Source organism: Silene latifolia, chromosome X (genome assembly GCF_048544455.1).
Source record: "Silene latifolia isolate original U9 population chromosome X, ASM4854445v1, whole genome shotgun sequence".
Classification (NCBI taxonomy): Eukaryota; Viridiplantae; Streptophyta; class Magnoliopsida; order Caryophyllales; family Caryophyllaceae; genus Silene; species Silene latifolia.
The window spans coordinates 328,072,573-328,090,987 of record NC_133537.1 but is presented as its reverse complement, the minus strand read 5'-3'; the positions used below and the strand labels follow the sequence as shown (position 1 = coordinate 328,090,987).

Here is an 18,415-nt window from a genome sequence, read left to right as displayed (position 1 = left end):
GCCCATCCCCACCTAGTCCAGCTCATCAACGAGCGACCAACAATCCCTGTCCCTTAATGTGCACATCCCCTCCCGTGACGGGTTCCACGGAGGGCGAACCAGGGTGTGAAGCCACTCCCGCAAGTGACTCCACCACAATCACACACACAAAGATCACAAATGTCACAACACCACAATCGTCACAAAGACAACCACACCAATACCGTCACCACAACACCCAACCTCCGATGATCAGCAGATAACAACAATTATAAAACATATGCAATCTCAATCAATTAACGATCGAGTAGGAGAAACCCTACCTTTTCGCAATCCGCTACGCTGCAATCAATCATACAAATGCACAACTAGTAACACATCATCACCTACAACAGCGATAATCAACAATCAACGACATATGATGAACAAAACCCTAAATCCCCAAATTAACCAAATTAGGGTTTGTTAACTTATAAGAATGACAATAGATGAACAAGTATAAGACACTTACTACGGCGATTGACACGGAATGAGATGCTAGAACCCACAATCGACAACCTTTGACTTGGAATTGATGAAGATGATTAGAGGATAATGAACGTAGTTTATGTTTTTGGGGAGAAATGATTTTAAAAACTGACGAACGATGATATATAACCTCTAATCTTTATAACCAAAATCGCGGAAATAATACCCGTCAGGCCGGATACTCGGTCGAGTAAGGTGTATACTCGGCCGAGTATCCTCTACTTCTCGGCCGAGTATTCACCATACTCGTACCGAGTATTCCTCGCCAGAACCCAAACAAACTACACTCCTGACACTACTCGACCGAGTAGGCTCTACTCGGTCGAGTACTTAGCTTATAAAAATCCGTAGTGTTACAGTCTATTAAATCTGCTTTTACCCATCTGCTTATTGTTGACTGACTTACACCCAAACCTGCTCCAACTTCTTCCTGTGTTGTCCTCTTAAGCATGTCAAGCTGTTCAAGCTTTTCAGTGTCAAACTTGCATCTGTGAGCCATTGATCTGCCTTTAAGTTTGTTGTTGACATTGATTGCTTGGCCTGCTGCATACTGTTTCCTTGCTGTATTCCATATGTTTGTGATTGTCTTCCTGCAAACCCCAAATTGTAATGCTATTTCTGACATTGTTCCATGTTTCGGTTTTCCATCTGTACATTTTTCCATTAAAATCTATGATATTCTTGACCTTTCTGCATTTGTGATATTTTTTGTCTTCATTTATTGAGAAGGTAAGCTTACAAAGTTGGTTTTTGTTTGGCTGGAGTAAATGAAAGTTTGTTTTTGTTTGGATGTAATAAATGATCTACCTTGTCTTTATATACCCATCTGAACTTTGCACAATATTTGAACATTAATTTGGCGCAAAAATGAAATGTTTGTTGAAATTTGGCTTCTTCTTTGAATATTGGTGCCAAAATTCTAATTATGGCAACTTGCATCCAAGTAACTAGACTTTGACACTTTTGGTTATGGTTCAAGGACAACCAAATTGGTTGAAGAGGAGGAAGAAACTCCAAGACAGAATCTGAAGTCCATGAATCACAAAAAAAATCGTCTCATTTTGTTAATTGTTGTAACTTAATTAATGTAATTGTTGTTTTCGGTACTTAGTTTGAAAAAAACAATGTAATTTTATTAATTGGAGGCATGTCTCCAAAAAAATGAATGTATTTTTATTAATTATTGTAACTTAATTAGTGTAGTTGTTGTTAAAGTTGTATGCTGTTTTGGAGTAATTCCAACAGGAATTAATTGAGAAAATAATTAGTACTAACAAAAAGTGCACTTGCTTTATTAAGTCTTAATTGTATTTGCTTTATTACTAATTATCACTACCCTTCAACAATATCTCAACCCCACATATGTACTTTAACCATTATAATACTCCAACCCTTAAACTTTGTGCCCTTTTGATATGGGAAAAAAAAAGTGGATAGGAGGGAGTATAACTAAAGATATGAACAAAAGAAAACAAGTCATGATATACGTGTATAAAGCAAACGTATACAATTCATTGAATAAAGGAAGTATATAGATAAACCTGCTATATATAGATAAACCCTGAGATTTTATCTCTTTAACTTCAACTGATTTTAATCCCGTGCAAAAAAAAATACACGGGTTAATTTTTAGATTATGGCATACGAAATGTACATATAATAATTTATGCTATATGTTTTCGATAATCAATCAGTTAAATGTGCACGCGTACAAAGTGGGCTATTTCAAATACTCGTAATATATAAATTCAAAGTCATATATAACAAAATATTACAGTCAAAGCTATTCTGACCTCATGTTTTATTTTACATACATCGGAAAATTTCTCCATTTAAATGAACGAAATAAAAAAAGATATTAATAGCCACTTGTATTCAACATAAAGGGGAATAAAAATACATATATAAAAAATAAATAACGTCTAATGCTTAAAATTAAGCTTAAAAATTGGTCTCTTTTGTGACGGTCACATATTGTGACGGCCCTAAATGTGACCACTTTATGATAAAATGTATTCACTTATAAAATGTTACCTATCAACTAATGGTAACATTTTCTCATAGAAATAGTCACGTTTGAGTCCGTCACAAGTCAACTTATGACAAAAAGAACCCGCTTGATTTGTCTACTACCTAAAGTCTAAACCCATCCCAGTGAGAATTATGGGTTCAAAATTCGAATTTTAAATAAAATAAATATGTCCATCATCGTCCGCTTAAGTTAACCCATTAGCTATCCAAGAAAATACACTTCCATAATAATTTCTTATTACTAACTTGTAAACCTAACTACTTCTCCATCGCCCAACCTCAAACATCTTACTCATCCCCAACTAAAAAATCAATCCATGATTTCACTCCCTCATATCCAAACCTTACTTCTTTGTCTCCCTCAAAATCTTCATTCCCTTATACTTCTACACAATCTCTCATTGTCTTGTGTTGCTCCAATAACCGTATTTGCATCTTCACTTTTATTATTTGATCCTCGTGAACTAAGCTATTTTAAGGAGAAAATTAATTTAGAGCCATGTATACGAATTGTAATTAATTTTTTTTGTATTTTATCTCATTAACTATATTATATTTAAATATTTTATCTTTTTCTTCCATTATTTTTTTCCAATTTATTTTAGAAATCCAATATTTTAATTTAATTTCATTTTTATAAAAAAATGTAAAATAGTAAAAATAATAACGGAAATATTTAAGTATACTCAATTTAAATAATTACATGCATGTTTCTTAAAGAGAAAATTTATCAAATAATCCATTAATTTGTAATAGTATAATGCTCAAATTTTCATTTTATGATTTGTAATGAGTTTTATAGTTCTAATAATTTTCTAATTTTTAACTGTTTTTAATTACGTTCATTTACAAATTTTATCGATCTAATTTTTTTTACTATTTTTAAAATATTAATTTTATCTGTAAATAATTTTTTTATAATATTCATAATATTAATTTTTTATAAATAAATTACGAAAGTATGTGATTTTTTTAATGTTTTGTTTACAAGAAAATGTTGATTGTCTATATTTTATTTGATGATGTATCGAGGAGGGCGAATTTTTTGAAGATATAATTCATTATTTAATTTGGTTTATTAGTTATTAATTTGTACTTAATTATTTTTATCTTGTTGTTTAGCACATAAATAAGTATGCTAGATTTCCCTTTTTTTATGCATGTACTATGTTTTAGTATATGATTCGATATAAATTGAAACATTTTAATATAGGGAGATTGAAATTCTGAAAAGTGAGATGAGAGAGAGAGAGAGAGAGAGAGAGAGTGAGAGAGAGAGAGAGAGAGAGAGAGAAAATTAGCTTTTATCTTATTTATTAAAAGAACAATCAGTAGGTTGATTTGTCATTCAATCCTTAAAAGTAGGAAACTAAGGGACCACCACTACTTTGCTTTGGGAATTAATTTCTTGGAGAATAGCACTCATAAGAAATTACTCATAAGAAATTAAGAATTACATCACGTAATGCAATATGATTTATGTTTTTGTAGAAAGTTCATATTTTAAAAAAAATATTGTGTAGAAATAACTACCCCACGTTCGTTGTTCATAATAATCAACATGGTAAATCTGTCTGATGTGTGATTAAACTGATTTGCTCATTAATTGACCAAATTACTTTAATTAATAGTAATTTATATTGTTAAGGTGAAAATGACGTAAAAATTAACAAAATCAACAAAACATGGTTTAATTAATATTTAAAAAATTCACTTTAGTTAAACAAAAAAATAAACAGTGACAAATTTATAAATATACGGTGTACGAATTAATTTACAAATATAGTTTAATTAACTGTCGTTACTTAATACTATAAAGTATATGATTATCTAATTATGACGCGCCATTTTACAATTTTTTTTAAATTAACTTAAAAGTGCATTAGTTGATCAAACAGCATCTGGCATTCTGGCCATATTGGATCCATATTGAAAATAACAAAATGCAAATTGTTTAGAAAAATAAATCATACCCACCATTACTATATTTATTTTTCATAAGCATTGAAGTGTGTTAAAAAAAAACAGTTTTTTGAAGAAAAAAAATGGTAAACAAGAATCGAATTGGGTAAAAATGAAAATAAAATATACTTACAGAAAATATGAAATTTGGACTGTTTCTATTAAATACGACAAAAATACTAATATAGATATTTTTGAACACAACATAAATAGTATGATGGAATAAAGTAGAGATCTAGCTACAAATAGGAGGGTAAAAAATTAATAATGAATAAATAAAGATAAACAACGTGGAGTAGAATTAATTTGTTGGGGTTATTGAGGCGGTGACTAGCTGAGGAGCAATTAATTTGTTGAGGTTGAAGGAGTAGATAAGTAACTAGGTTGTGGGAGTAAACCCTTCAAAAAAAAAGGTTATGGGAGTAAATGACTAAAGGCGTATAATAATGGAATAACAAGTGTTAATGAAATAATGGTCGTATACGTTTTGACATGGTTAAAAGGGATGGATTTTTCATATTTAGCCCATTGTTCGGTTGGGCACGCATTTGAGTCGGGCAAAATTTGGCCCAAACTCTCATGATTTACAATGGATTCGTCCGTATTTAGTTTAGCTGATTCAGTGTTCAATTTTTTAGGGCAGACATATTGCTACTGCTTCAATGAACTAAGCTGCGCAAATGTCAGACATATTTGCATAGCAAAGTGCTTTATTAGGGGTATTTTGGGTATATTATTATACTCTATTTTCCAGTGGCACAGTTTAAAAGCCCCGTGGAAATATGTCTTTCCCATTTTTTATAATGCATAAGTGTTACCTTTAAATATATAACTATCGCCCTGAATCAGGTCATATGGGTTGAGTTGGAATACAAATATAATCCTATGACCTACACGCTGGGATAAGGTTATAATACGGGTCAAATTTTTTTAAATCAGGTATAATATTAATATTTAATCAAAATCATTGCTTACATTACTTATATTGAAACAATTATAACAATTAAGATATTTTCAACAATGATTAACAACATATCCGTGTAAATTTGCATGGGTAAATTTTTCATTTTCTCTTATTTCACTAATTAACCATTTGTACTAAATGAAAACCATGTCAAAATTTTCATCTTAAACGTTCACGAGTTAAATTTCTCATTTATCCTATTTCACTAATTAACAGTTAGTACAAAATAAAAAACAAGTCAAATTTTTCATTTTAAAAGTGCACGGGTCAATTTTTCATTTTAAAAGTGCATGTCAAAATTTTCATTTTTCATATTTCAAATTTCAATAATTAACAATTTTTACTAAATGAAAAACGGGTTAAATTATTTAAAAACGTGCACGGGTGAAAATTTTCATTTTATCCCGTGCACAAAATCTACAAACATGCACAAGTTTGACTAAATAAAAAATAGGTTTAACATATTTTACGTGTATGCAATTATTCAGGCCCATGCAATTTTACTAATTTTGTGTTATTTTTCAGTTAAATGATTTTGCTTCGTATATAAGTCAGTTTTATTTTGAAGTCGATCAACTAGCAAGGCTAAGTAGAAATTCAAATTTAGCTACTCAGCTAACTGACCTTAATGCAAAATTTTTGTAAATTACAAGTAAAATTTATTCTTTATAACTCAAGTATTACATTTATAACTTAAAATTATTTTACAAAAGTAAAGATATATTATTGTTTTATTTAAAAACTTTGTTTATAAATATAATTGACTTCAAAAAGAGATAGCTAATAAATATAGAATTTTATTATCTTATATTTTTTATCAGAACAAAATTTAGAACCGCATACTCGTGCAACTTTATTATTGTCATTATAATTAGGTTCATTTTATGATGTTTCACTAATTAACAACTTTATTATTGTTGTATTTTGGATACTCTCGAATCTCGATAGATACTTTAGTTAAAGAGTTACCACTATTAACACATCTTACTACAACAATCTAAACAACAAACCCGTGCAATTTGCACTGGTATAAAACTAGTACTATAGAAAAGTTAACCCAAATTTTTATTGGGTCGACCATCTAAATACGGATAGAAAAGTTAACCCAAATTTTTATTGGGCCGACCATCTAAATACCGAAAAAAAACAAACTTCGACCATATAATATAAACCCTATATTATTTTTTTTGGTTTTTTCATCAAGATATTATAATCTGGGTCTTTGTGTTAAATTTGGAATATAATGATATGAATTTAATTGTCTATTTTTTATTTGTTATTATTCATTCGGGTCGTACACAAAATGCACGGGTTGCTTTTAAATTTAAAAACAATCATTTTCTTTTTGTTGAAAACGATGTTTTTGGTTAAAAAATACTCCTACAAAAAGAATCATTTTATATCATTTTTTATTTTTGTCCTTCAATAATTTTTCTGCTTATAAATGTACTGTATTATTTTTAATGTTGTATGACATAATTTTTATTATAATAATTTATAAATTGGATTTTTGACTCTTAAGTCTAGGCTAACTCTAATATGATTTTCGACTTTCTTATTTTCCAAAACCAAATATTTTAATTTTTTTCGATATTCTTATATAAATTCTTTTTATTTATATTCAGGAAGAAGAGTAGAAGACATGAGGGTGATTAGCTGAAATTTTTGAATTTTGCAATCTGTAATCTTACATGTTCCTAATGTATTTGTAATATTTTAGCAAATTATCATTTTCATGTGTGGTTTTAATTGTATGTTTTTTGATTTGTTGTTATTAAAAGAAGGTAAAAAAAGTGATACATTAATTAAGGTAGGAGAGAGAGTAATTAAACATATATGAAGAATGTAGGGAGACCCTACCTAAGTAAAGGTTTTTTTTAAGTCTTGAAAATCAATAGCCAAGTATAGAGAATTACATTGGAAAGAAGAAAAAATAATTATTGTGTATTTGCAGATTGTGTAATTTTATAATTTGTGTTTCAAAATATTGCTTGCGTGATAAAGCATTAATTATAGGTATATGATTAAGTCTAAAAATATGATGGAGATTTTTTTTCTTAAACGAAGAAGACTATTAAAGGATTGTACTCGCAGAAGCTGAACAATATTAGAACAGAGTAAGATATTCAAATGTTAAGCATGATTCAAATCTCAAATTTTCAAAAAATATAGTATCAAGTTTTACAAAAGCAAACAAACAAAAAGGAGAAAAATAATAAGAAAACGGATCAAAATAATCGCACTAAATCAAAAGTAAACTTCTAGTTCAATATGAGGGGGTATTTCCTCAAATGGTCAAATTTAAACTAAAAGTTTGATTAATGCATAATAGTTTATTACTCGTACTTATTATTTCAATATATTTTCAATCACTAGTTTAAATAGGCGTAATAATCATGACTTTGCTAAAGAAAAACGGAAATCGTTACTTCAGTTAATGAAAATAATTTAACCCACCCTTTGACCTTACTACTTCACGGGAAGTGCAAGAGCAATATTTTAATAAAATCACTATTTCTAGACGGTAATTTTCATGGCTGTAATCATAAATTTAATTAGGTAGAAAATAGAAATCACGATTTTCTAAAACAAAAATTGGAAATCATAACATGAATTAAGGAAAATAACCTAAAGTGATCTAGAACCTAAAAATCAAACCCCCTATAAATACAAAATCTCATCTAACCAAAAGTACACGTTGTATAAACTACAAAGTACAAAGAAATAAAAAAAAATCAAAAACAAACAAAACATAAAAGCTGTTGAAACAGAACAGTCACAATCACCTCGCTAAATTTACATCACACTCATTAAAAATCAACACTTTCAATATATTTTCAACTTCATCAATATTCATCTCTTTTTCGGCTACTCCTCCATCACCCAACCTCCAACATCTTACTCATCATCCTCAACTAAAAATCAATCCTTGATCTTACTCTCTCATATCCAAAACCTTATTTCTCTGTCTCCCTCAAAATCCTCATTCTCTTATACATCTACACAATCTCTCATTGTCTTGTTTTGTTCCAACCGTATTTATATCTTCACTTTTATTATTTGATCCTCGTGAACTGAACTATTTCAAAGAGAAAATTAATTTAGAACCATGTATGTGATTTGTAGTTAATTTTTATTTTATTTTATCTCATTAACTAGATTATATTTAAATGTTTTGTCTTTTTCTTTCATTTAATTTTTTTTTTCAATTGATGTTAGAAATCAAACATTTTAATTTAATTTCACTTTATAAAAAAGTTGTAAAATAGTAATTTTAATAACGAAAATATGTAAATATACTCAATTTAAATGATTGCATGCATGTTTCTTAAAGAAAATTTATCTAATAAATCCAATAATCCATTAAGTTGTAATAGTATAATGCTCAAATTTTTCATTTTTAATTTGTAGTGAATTTTATAGAGCTAATGATTTTTAAATTTTTAAATATTTTTAATTATGTTCATTAAGTAATTTTAAGGTCTATTTTTTTTTACTATGTTCAAAATATTGACTTCATTTTGTAAATAAATATTTTGTTATATTCATAATATTAACTTTTTTTAGAATAAATTACGAAAGTATGTGATTTTTTTAATGTTATGTTTACAGGAAAATGTTAATTGTCTATATTTTATTTGAGCAAATATTTAGGAGGGCAAATTTTTTGAAGATGTATTTTATTATTTAATTTGGTTTATTATTTATTAATTTATACTTTATTTTTTTTATCTTGTTGTTTAGCACATAAATAAGTATTTTAGATTTTCCTTTTTTATGCATATACTATATTTTAATATATGATTTGATGTAAATTAATACATCTTAATATAAGAAGATTGAAATTCTAAAAGTGGAGAGAGAGAGAGAGAGAGAGAGAGAGAGAGAGAGAGAGAGAGAGAGAGAGAGAGAGAGAGAGAGAGAGAGAGAGAGAGAGAGCCAAAAGTAAACGTGGGGTATCATTAAATGAAAAGTTATTTAACTCCTAAAAATTAGAGACCAATAGAAATTTTTTAAATGTTTTACCTTTTATTGTATAAAGATTTTTGCATCTTAGTAAAAAAAACAAGTTTATTTTCCTTTGTAATTTAGATCATAACTCATCTATTGTTCATCTATTCAAGTTTGAAGCTCTCTTATTTTCATTTCTTCTTATTTATTTCTCATTCCTTGTTTTATATACTCTCTTTAATCTCTTTATATTTCCTTATTTATGTTGCTTGATTGGATTGTGGGTAAAAATGAGAAAATGAATATGGAATTGATATGTAAAATACATTTTCCATGTTTGGTATTAGGATAATTATTCACCTCCCGAATGTATTACCCTCATGAGGGGGTAATACATTACCCACCCTCTCCCTTGGTAATGATTATAGGAATAAAAAATCTGCTTAATAATAATTACTCTCATATGCCAAACCTCTCATCAAGAAACTCTTTATCCAAGTAATTAACTTCCCTAATAATTACCACTCGATTAAATTTACCCTCTGTTTATTTCATTGATTCCAGGAAAAGCCTAAGCTTATATCTTGTTTCATTAGTCTTCTATCTTCATAAAGTTAGTAATTGCATGTTATTACTCAAAAATCGAATATTTATCATATTGAACATCAAATACTCCACCTTTATTGTCGTTTCTTACATACTCTCCATGCATAATGAGAATATCTTTTACTAGGAGGCGATGGAGTCCCGACATGTTTAATTTGTGTGATTAATTCCCTAATTACGAGTTGTAGGGGGAATTAAATGAGGTTAGTTGGGGATTTAAGACCAACCGTTAAAAGAGTTTGGTTCAAGACCTTGACCATTGTCTACCGATCAAAATTTGGTTAGGTTTAGGAATCTACCTTTCATCTTGACTAATGTTACAGAATCTAATTACCAGTGAGAGTGAGAGCTTGGTAAGGTACCCGAACTTTCGCTTGGACTTCTAACCCTCAACTAGTGCAATGAAACTCGTTCATTTGGGAGGTTAATTTAAACTCAACAACATGCCCTTGATTGTCATCATACGAAAACCAGTCATCGTACATAAACCTAGAATAGAGAGCAGAAGATTCTAGTATACTAATCAATTATTATTGTGCACTCCAGACAATTCGACTATAACTTCCGTATACAATATGTACCTAATAGGATAAAATCAGTCGTCATTAATTATTAGTAATAAGCTACCCAATTAGTGATTTATAAACCTAACTAAATGTAAACTAGACTGGAAACATAAGCGTAGTAAATGACAAGTTAGGGTCAAACCCAAGGTGTAACACCCCTTCTTACCCGCCCAAGATAATCAAGAAATGTCACCATCACGGTTTCCCGATGCAGTGAATCAGAACTTCAATTAAACAACACTTTATATAAATAACATGTTTAATGAATTACATAAAGAATAAATGTGAAATATACATTATAAAACTTGACTAAGGTCTATGCCAACTACCATATGACTATGCAACTCGACTCCAACTCCGTATCTCGGTCCGTCTCCCGCTAGATACCAATTTCAAACATGTACTCAAATTGCTCCTCATATGACCAAAAATATTATATGGTTCACCACCCCAATTAAAGCAGATGACAGTTACACACAACCAACACACGCCAGTTAGACATGACTATGCAATGCATCTATGAACCATACAATCACAAGTCTTTATCGACCACACACCACCTCCATATATAACCCGGTGACGACACCACAGCACCGCCCACTAAGCAGCTGCACCGCAGCCCGTAAAATAGGTACGCATGCTAGACGATGTGACACCACACGAGTCCCTCCATACTAAAGTCATTAACGTGAACGTCCCTCTTGGTGGGTGAAACTACAAGAGGCGGCCCAAGCTTAAGACGGTATCCCAAACCGCTTTACGTCTCCTGAACAACCACACAACAGAACCGCAACTCCACCAACAACCACCACAATCACATGTAATAAATGTCAATTATGCCAAGTACGCATGTACACCAACAACCACAACACTACCTTAATATGAAATCCCCAATTAACATGTTATAATGTAACTCTAATGATATCATGAAACCAATATTAATAATCCCTTATCATGCCACCATGAAATCTCAACAATACTATGAGACTAACAACAATTACCCTCGTAATCATATTATAATGCAACAACAACACAACAATGACACATGTAAACATTTATACTATTGAAACCGAGTAGGGAAACCCTACCTTTTAGCAAACTCCAATTAGCACAAACAAGCATACTAATCATCCTCTTAAGAAGCCACATCATACAATTAATCAAGTAATACTTATCACAAACATGTCCTACAACAATAATAATACTAGAAATCCCTTAATTAAACCATATAATTACTCAAAACCCTAACTAAATCCCCATAAAACACAACTCCCAATTTCTAGGGTTACTACTAAAACTCAAAAAGGATGAAAAATAATAAATAACAACTTACAAATGCAAGGAAATGAGAAAAGGTGGATCTTGAGCACAAATATTCAAGATAAGGTTAAATCTCAAATGGATAAGATTTGAAGGATATTTAGAGAGGTTTTGTGGTGGAAAAGGAGTAAGTAGGTGCTTAGCATTGTAAAATGAAGAAGAACGCTAAAAAAGGGGGTATTTATATCAAGGCCCAATAACGCGGAACTCATCATGTGAAACTAGGTATGAGCTTGTACACTCGGTCGAGTGTACGAAGGCACTTGGTCGAGTGCACCAGCCACTCGGCCGAGTGACACCTAAAAAGAATTTGGTTTGAACCTAGAAGGCACTCGGCCCACTCACTCGGTTGAGTGAGGGCCACTCGTTCGAGTACTCTGCTATACTTTGCCGTGTGTACAGCTAAAAAACCGGGGGTATTACACAAGGGAATGACCTTTAACTAAAACTAAAAAAAAAACTAATGACTTAAGATACTAATGACTAATTAAGACTCTCAAACTCTAAATATGAACAAGCAATGAGTATAGACAATGGAAAACAAGGATTTGACATAAAAAGAGAGATTTCATATGAGTAGCGACAAAACAATGCTAAAGGTATAAACTTTAAGAGAAAAATAATAACACAAATACTTAATATGTAATAACTCAGTATTTTAAAGAGAATTAATGTAATTTGCTCAAATACTTCTTCCCTTCCTTTTCTATAATAATAACCCACTACTAAATTTTATAAAACAGTGATAAATTAATCTTATGTTAGATTAAATATCCTTCCTATATGGATATCCTTATGATAAACACATAAGGAATTGCATACAAGAACAATAACGCCATTTGAAAATAAAATAAGCTAGGATTAACCGTATCCTTTCAGAGGTCTAATATAACCAATTAAAGATTAACATGCAATCTCTACTCATAAAGTTGCCAACTTTGAACCAAGTTTACAACAACCAAGCTAGCTTCTCTAATTTATAGCAAGACACACATTTAGAAATTTCGATAGTTACATGAAAAGTAGGTAGAGTTAGCTAGTCCTAACATACATTCATCCTATATGATAATTAAAAATGGAGAGAAAGACATCATCTATCTACTAAAAGATCGAATAGGTGAATTCACAAAATTTCCTCAAAAAAAACATCTTTTTAAATAAGGAATCTATTGATTATTTAAGTGTATTAATTAAATAAGGAAATAGATAATTATAATGTTTTTCATTATATTATCATTTATTCATTAAAATTATTTTTTTCATCAAATTATATATTGTTCACTAAACTCCAAACTATAATATTTTAATTAAAATATAAAATAAAATCAATAGCTTTGTGGTATAATTTTTTTTTTTTTAAAAATACATTTCAACACAATACTCAATTCTCTTATATTAATTTTCAATTTTAATTTTTTTTCTCACAACAAAATACAATAACGAGAAAAGTAAACAATTAATGAGATACCATTATTATTTAAATATATTATAAAAGTAAAATATTATATATACCGTGCGTTTATTGCACGGGGGTCTAAACTAGTTAATTATAAAAGAGGGAGTTTAGAAAGTCTTACAAAGCTTTAAGGCAATGAGACTTGTTCAAATTACACAAAAAGAATAAACTAGTCTTCCATAATCTGGGTGGAATTCAAAATTTGTAGAAAGATTAATATAAATCCAATGCAAAAGATTACAACTTTCCCAATACAAGTTTTTTTTAGTAAAAATGATAGAGAATAAATTTATGGATTTAAAGATGAAATTTTAAATCTCAAACTTTGAGGTTTATTTAGGGCTGCACCAATATTTAAGTTAAGATTGAATAATGGGTCTTGAAATACGCATAATAAGACGGATTTTAATGACGTGGAAGCTACCAGAACGGGCAGAACCGCATGCTGCGGTTTCCCGTTCCCCCCCAGAAAATTGTCATAAAAAACTCGCACCCATCTTGACTTTGGTTGACCAAGTCCCGCCTTGTCTCTCCTTGACATTGAGCTTTGGTGACTCCTTGTAAAAAAATAATAAGGGTAAGATCGTAAAAATTGCATGTGAAAGAGTAAATTATAAAGTATTTTCTTTTTATTCTTTTTTTTTTTTAAATAAAATGAAAATGAAAAATCCTCTAAAAATTTCAAAAAAACTCAAATTCCCTCCAAAAAAAAACCTACACATGTTCTCACTTCCCTCACAACCACGTGACACATATCCAGAATATATCCCCTCCCTCTCTCTCTTTATAGATCTCACGCTCCCTCCCTCCATTCTTCCGTTTCATTTTCATTTCATTTCCCGCCAAAAATCCCTCCACCATATCGCCGCCGCACAAACCACCGCACGATCGCAAAAATGACCGTTAAACCACCATTAAACTACACTAAAACACAGAGAATAGTCCTCTTAATTGATCTAACTCCATTAATCCACCTTCAAAATCCCCAATCTTACCTCAAAACCCTCATTTCCGCCGTCCAAACCCTACTCTCTTTCCCTCCGCTTTCGCTTTCACTCTCGTCTTTCAAACTCTTTTTCTCCTCTCTTACTCCTCTATTTTCTTCTTCAACAGTTGCTAAGATTTTACCATTTTGCCCCTCGTATACCCCCAATTTTCTGTCCTTCAATCGTTCCGGTGAAACCCTAATTGCCCTTTCAAAAACCCTTGAGGCGATTAGTGATCTGGGGAGGGTTTCTGATCTGGGTTCGGTATCGAAAGTTGGGAATGTGTCCAGCTCAGTTACACAGGTAATTTATTATTATAATACCGTTGTACTCCGTCTGTCTCAATCATTTGTTTACCTTTAATTAGAATAACGGACCGGCTTGCATTCTGTCAACATTAATTGCTACTCTTTGCCATAACACGTTTCATGCTTACACCGGCCGTAAATAATAATTTTGATTACTGTACCAATTGGTTTGTTGTTTTGATGCTTTATGTGCAGGTGATTCATGATTATACCTGGGATTTGTGTGGTAATGATGGTGTTAATTCCGTTAGTCTGGAGGGTTTAGAAGACGGTGTTAGGTCGAATTTGGTTGTTTTATTCTCGCCTATTAGTCGAAATTTTAAGGGATTATGTGAATATATGGGAGATGATGATATGAGTAATAAATGGAATGATGATGGTGATGCATTTTGTGACGAGTTTAGAAGGGTTTTTGGGTATGTGAGAGACAGTTTTGTTAGAAGGGATATTCATTTTAGTTGGGTTGATGTGAGATATGAATCGGGCGATGATGTCTGTAATCAAAGTTGCAAGCTTGATGTTGAGTACAGTAGGTTGCTTGCGTTGTTTCAAAATGGTGTCAAGGGTTTGGGTTGGGGGTTTTGCTCTAGTGATTCAATTGTTCTAGGTTCAGCCCTTGTTCCATTTGGGTTAATTTATCCAATGATTGGTGTATCATCTTCTGTTTGTTGTGATATTGGTGATAATAAATGTAAGAAGATATCGCTGAATCTTGAGATATCGGATGTGAGTGGAAAACCTTTGGAATGCAAGTATTGTGATCTTCAATTGGTTGATCCCAAGGTGTTGAGTAGGCGTAGGCTTGATGAACTTTCGGGTAGTTGGGAGCCCAAAATTGGTGGTGGAGAAATCTGTCAACAAATTAGTGGAAGTAGCGAGCGACTTGGTACTGAAGTGGTGAAGATTGATGTGAAAGCTCTATACCAACACAGTGAGCTCGTAAATTTTGAGGGGCAAATATATGATATGGTGTTAGTTCAAGAGTCGTTAATTGAATCAAAGAGAAATAAAGGAGAGTCATCTCGTGAGACGTTTACAGATAGAGTCCTTGACCTGCTATCTTCTGAAAGTGGCAAGTCTATAAAGGCGAAATCACCTCCTCTGTGGCAAATTCTTCTGAGCTTTCTGTATAGGAGAGGTTACTGGGCTTTAGTGGCGCTGTCAAATGCTGATGGCAGTGTGACTATGAATATCTTGAAGCCTTTTACTGTTCATTATGCTTTACTTTGTATCCCGAAAAATAATGCTGCCTCTCAGTATAATGCACAGGTTGGTCTAAATAGTCTTACATTGGGACAATGTAGCTTAGATCCAAAAGAAAAAATTAATGGACTTGAAGTTGGTATGGATTCTGGAAGCGGGATTGTAAATGACAGTAGAAGGAAACATAGGAAGCACCCGCTTAAGTATAAAGATCTCTCCTGGAGTGCTTTCTGCAAGGCAGCTTTTGAACATTGTGAGTTGGAGCTTGAGGAAGCTTGCTTTTTCGGTGAACATGAGACTTCAAAGAAGATGAAATTTCTGAAATGCTGGATGAAACAGGTTGTGAAAAACAGCTCAGTTTTTCGATGTAAATTTGATTTGCTAAAAGGTCAAGAAAAATCTGATGAGAGACTGTCCAAATCTCAACTAGAAAGTGGACAGCCCTTAGCTTTAACAGTTGGGGTAAATGAAAATAATGAACCTTGTCATAAAGAAGAAAGTAAACCTTCTACGTCTGAAGCTGCTGAAGCCTTCTTTAACAATCTGTCTGAGAGAATCCAACATGGGATTGAATCAGGAGTCGATTTGTTGGCTTTTGCACAGCGGGTTGTACATTCATGTATTTATTGGATTAGTCAAAAGTTAGGTCCACATACCAATGAAAATGGCGAAGCCTCCGTTGAATTATCAAGTGAGAGTTGTTCTCGGGGAATACTTGTAGGTGAGGTCATCAAAATCCTACTTGTCGAACCTAAAAGTATAGCAGGGAAGCACAAAGAGGACGACCTATCTTGTAAAGCTCCGGATTCAAATTCGACAAAAGTTTCCTCTGAACATAAAATCAGAGAGTATCCTTTTTAATTTTTTTGTTAATCTTCCATGATTACTTATCAGTTTAATATATTCTGGTTTTGATGATTCTACTTCTTGTGGATTGGAATATTCTTGGTTCAATTTTGAGAGTTCTCCTTGACAATTTTTAGATATGAACTACAGATTTTGTTCAGGATGGAGATACTTCAATCAGAGTTTGCTGTTGGAATAAGAGTGACGACTAAGCGGAAATTAGTTAAGCAAGTTTGCTCCCTCTTAGAACTTATTCAATGTAGTATGGAGGATGGATTTTTCGGAGATTTTAACCTCAGTGATTATGTTGGAAAAATCATCTGTGATAGGTATATTCCCTTCAATCGCATTCATGTATATTACGATCCCTCGTAACAAATGCTATCAGCTTCCAAATTCATTGTTTGATCAAGTTCAGTTAAGATTCTGATTAATTTGAACTTTTGTGGTCCAAATCTTCAGGTATAAGCCGAATCTAGGTGACATTGTTCATAGAATCTACGAACAAATGGATCTGTTGTTGTTTGATGATGAAGATGAGTCTCCCAACCTTTTACTCAACAGTGAAGAAAGCAATCAGTCATGGAAAATAGGAAATAGTGATCAAGGAAGCGAGCCCAATCAAGGAAGCGAGCCCAATTCTACAGAAGAATCGTTTTCTGGAACCTCCAAAGATAATGACCAAACCCAGAGAGAAACTCATCATGAACGTAAACTGGTCGAAGCTCAGGAGAGGAGAGAAAGAGCTTTAAGATTGTCGTCTTTTACAAGAAGGTCAATGCCAGAGTTGCAGAGAGTATGGGCCCCAAAGCCACCGAAACAATCCAAATCTGAATATTCCCGCAGGTCTAAGAGGAAGTCGCGTAGGGAAAGCTATGACATGGTATGTGAAACCCCAATGAGTGGGGCTAAGAAGCTGGTGTTCCCTTCAGAATGCAGTGTTGGTGATCTGGACGGTACGTTTACTGGTACTACCAAAAGGGCTTTGTTTCAAGATGACCCTTTTCTTCCTGGTGCTTCAGGATCTAAATTATGAGCAAGCTGGCTAGAGTCCTAGAGGAATGTTCGTTAATTCGCTAACGTAGACTCATAGAACAGACATGTGGTCATGTTCCAGCCTTTGTTTAGAGCATGTCACACGACCAACAGTTTACAGTCTAGCAGCACAAGACAGAATTGTATCTATACATAGATGTCTCAAAAATTCTGTTTGTTTTCGGCTATATAAAATCCCTGAACCCTGCATAGTTACATTCATTTGTATTATAATCAGTGGCTACTAAATATTTTACTCGAATTGTATGAAATGTGGGTTGTATACATGTATCAGTTTTCTAGAAAGATGCCAATATGTAGTTATCGCAGCACCTATTTGACATACTGGTAGTCTGGTACTGTCAACTGTGAAGCTATCATCTCAAAAGTTACTTGCTGCATCGGCAAAAGGGATGGTTATATGTAAAGACAAGTTAATCTCATCTCTACGTTAGATACACAGCGAGGTTGTTCGATGAAAGTCCGGACCGAAATGTGGTCTTTTTCAATGTTATGATCAGGAGTTATGTTACGCACCAGCATTATCAAGATGTTTTACAAGGTTTTTAAAGGCATGTTTAGTTGTTATGTTAGACTGCAAATGGCGGGCGACTGAACTCTCTTCAGTCGCCAATTCTATTATTCAGTCGCCAATCCGTCGAACCCAGAATTAA

The 18,415-nt window shown here is 32.1% G+C and overlaps 1 protein-coding gene across 1 annotated transcript; it reads left to right on the top strand.

Annotated features, from left to right (window-relative positions):
- The first annotated feature begins 14,097 nt into the window (after nucleotides 1-14,097).
- Nucleotides 14,098-17,963, top strand: LOC141618413 (uncharacterized). Its single transcript, XM_074435508.1, has 4 exons — nucleotides 14,098-14,652; nucleotides 14,853-16,708; nucleotides 16,844-17,035; nucleotides 17,169-17,963. Exons 1-4 carry the CDS (start codon nucleotides 14,260-14,262, stop codon nucleotides 17,740-17,742), a joined length of 3,015 nt encoding a protein of 1,004 aa, XP_074291609.1. The 5' UTR covers nucleotides 14,098-14,259; the 3' UTR covers nucleotides 17,743-17,963.
- Nucleotides 17,964-18,415: the final 452 nt, after the last annotated feature.

Excerpts from the sequence above, each read along its gene's own strand:
- LOC141618413 (XM_074435508.1), top strand. The coding sequence starts at position 14,260 with ATGACCGTTAAACCACCATTAAACTACACTAAAACACAGAGAATAGTC. Across the intron at positions 14,653-14,852 it reads TGTCCAGCTCAGTTACACAG|GTGATTCATGATTATACCTG; the intron begins GTAATTTATTAT and ends CTTTATGTGCAG. Across the intron at positions 16,709-16,843 it reads TCTGAACATAAAATCAGAGA|ATATGAACTACAGATTTTGT; the intron begins GTATCCTTTTTA and ends GACAATTTTTAG.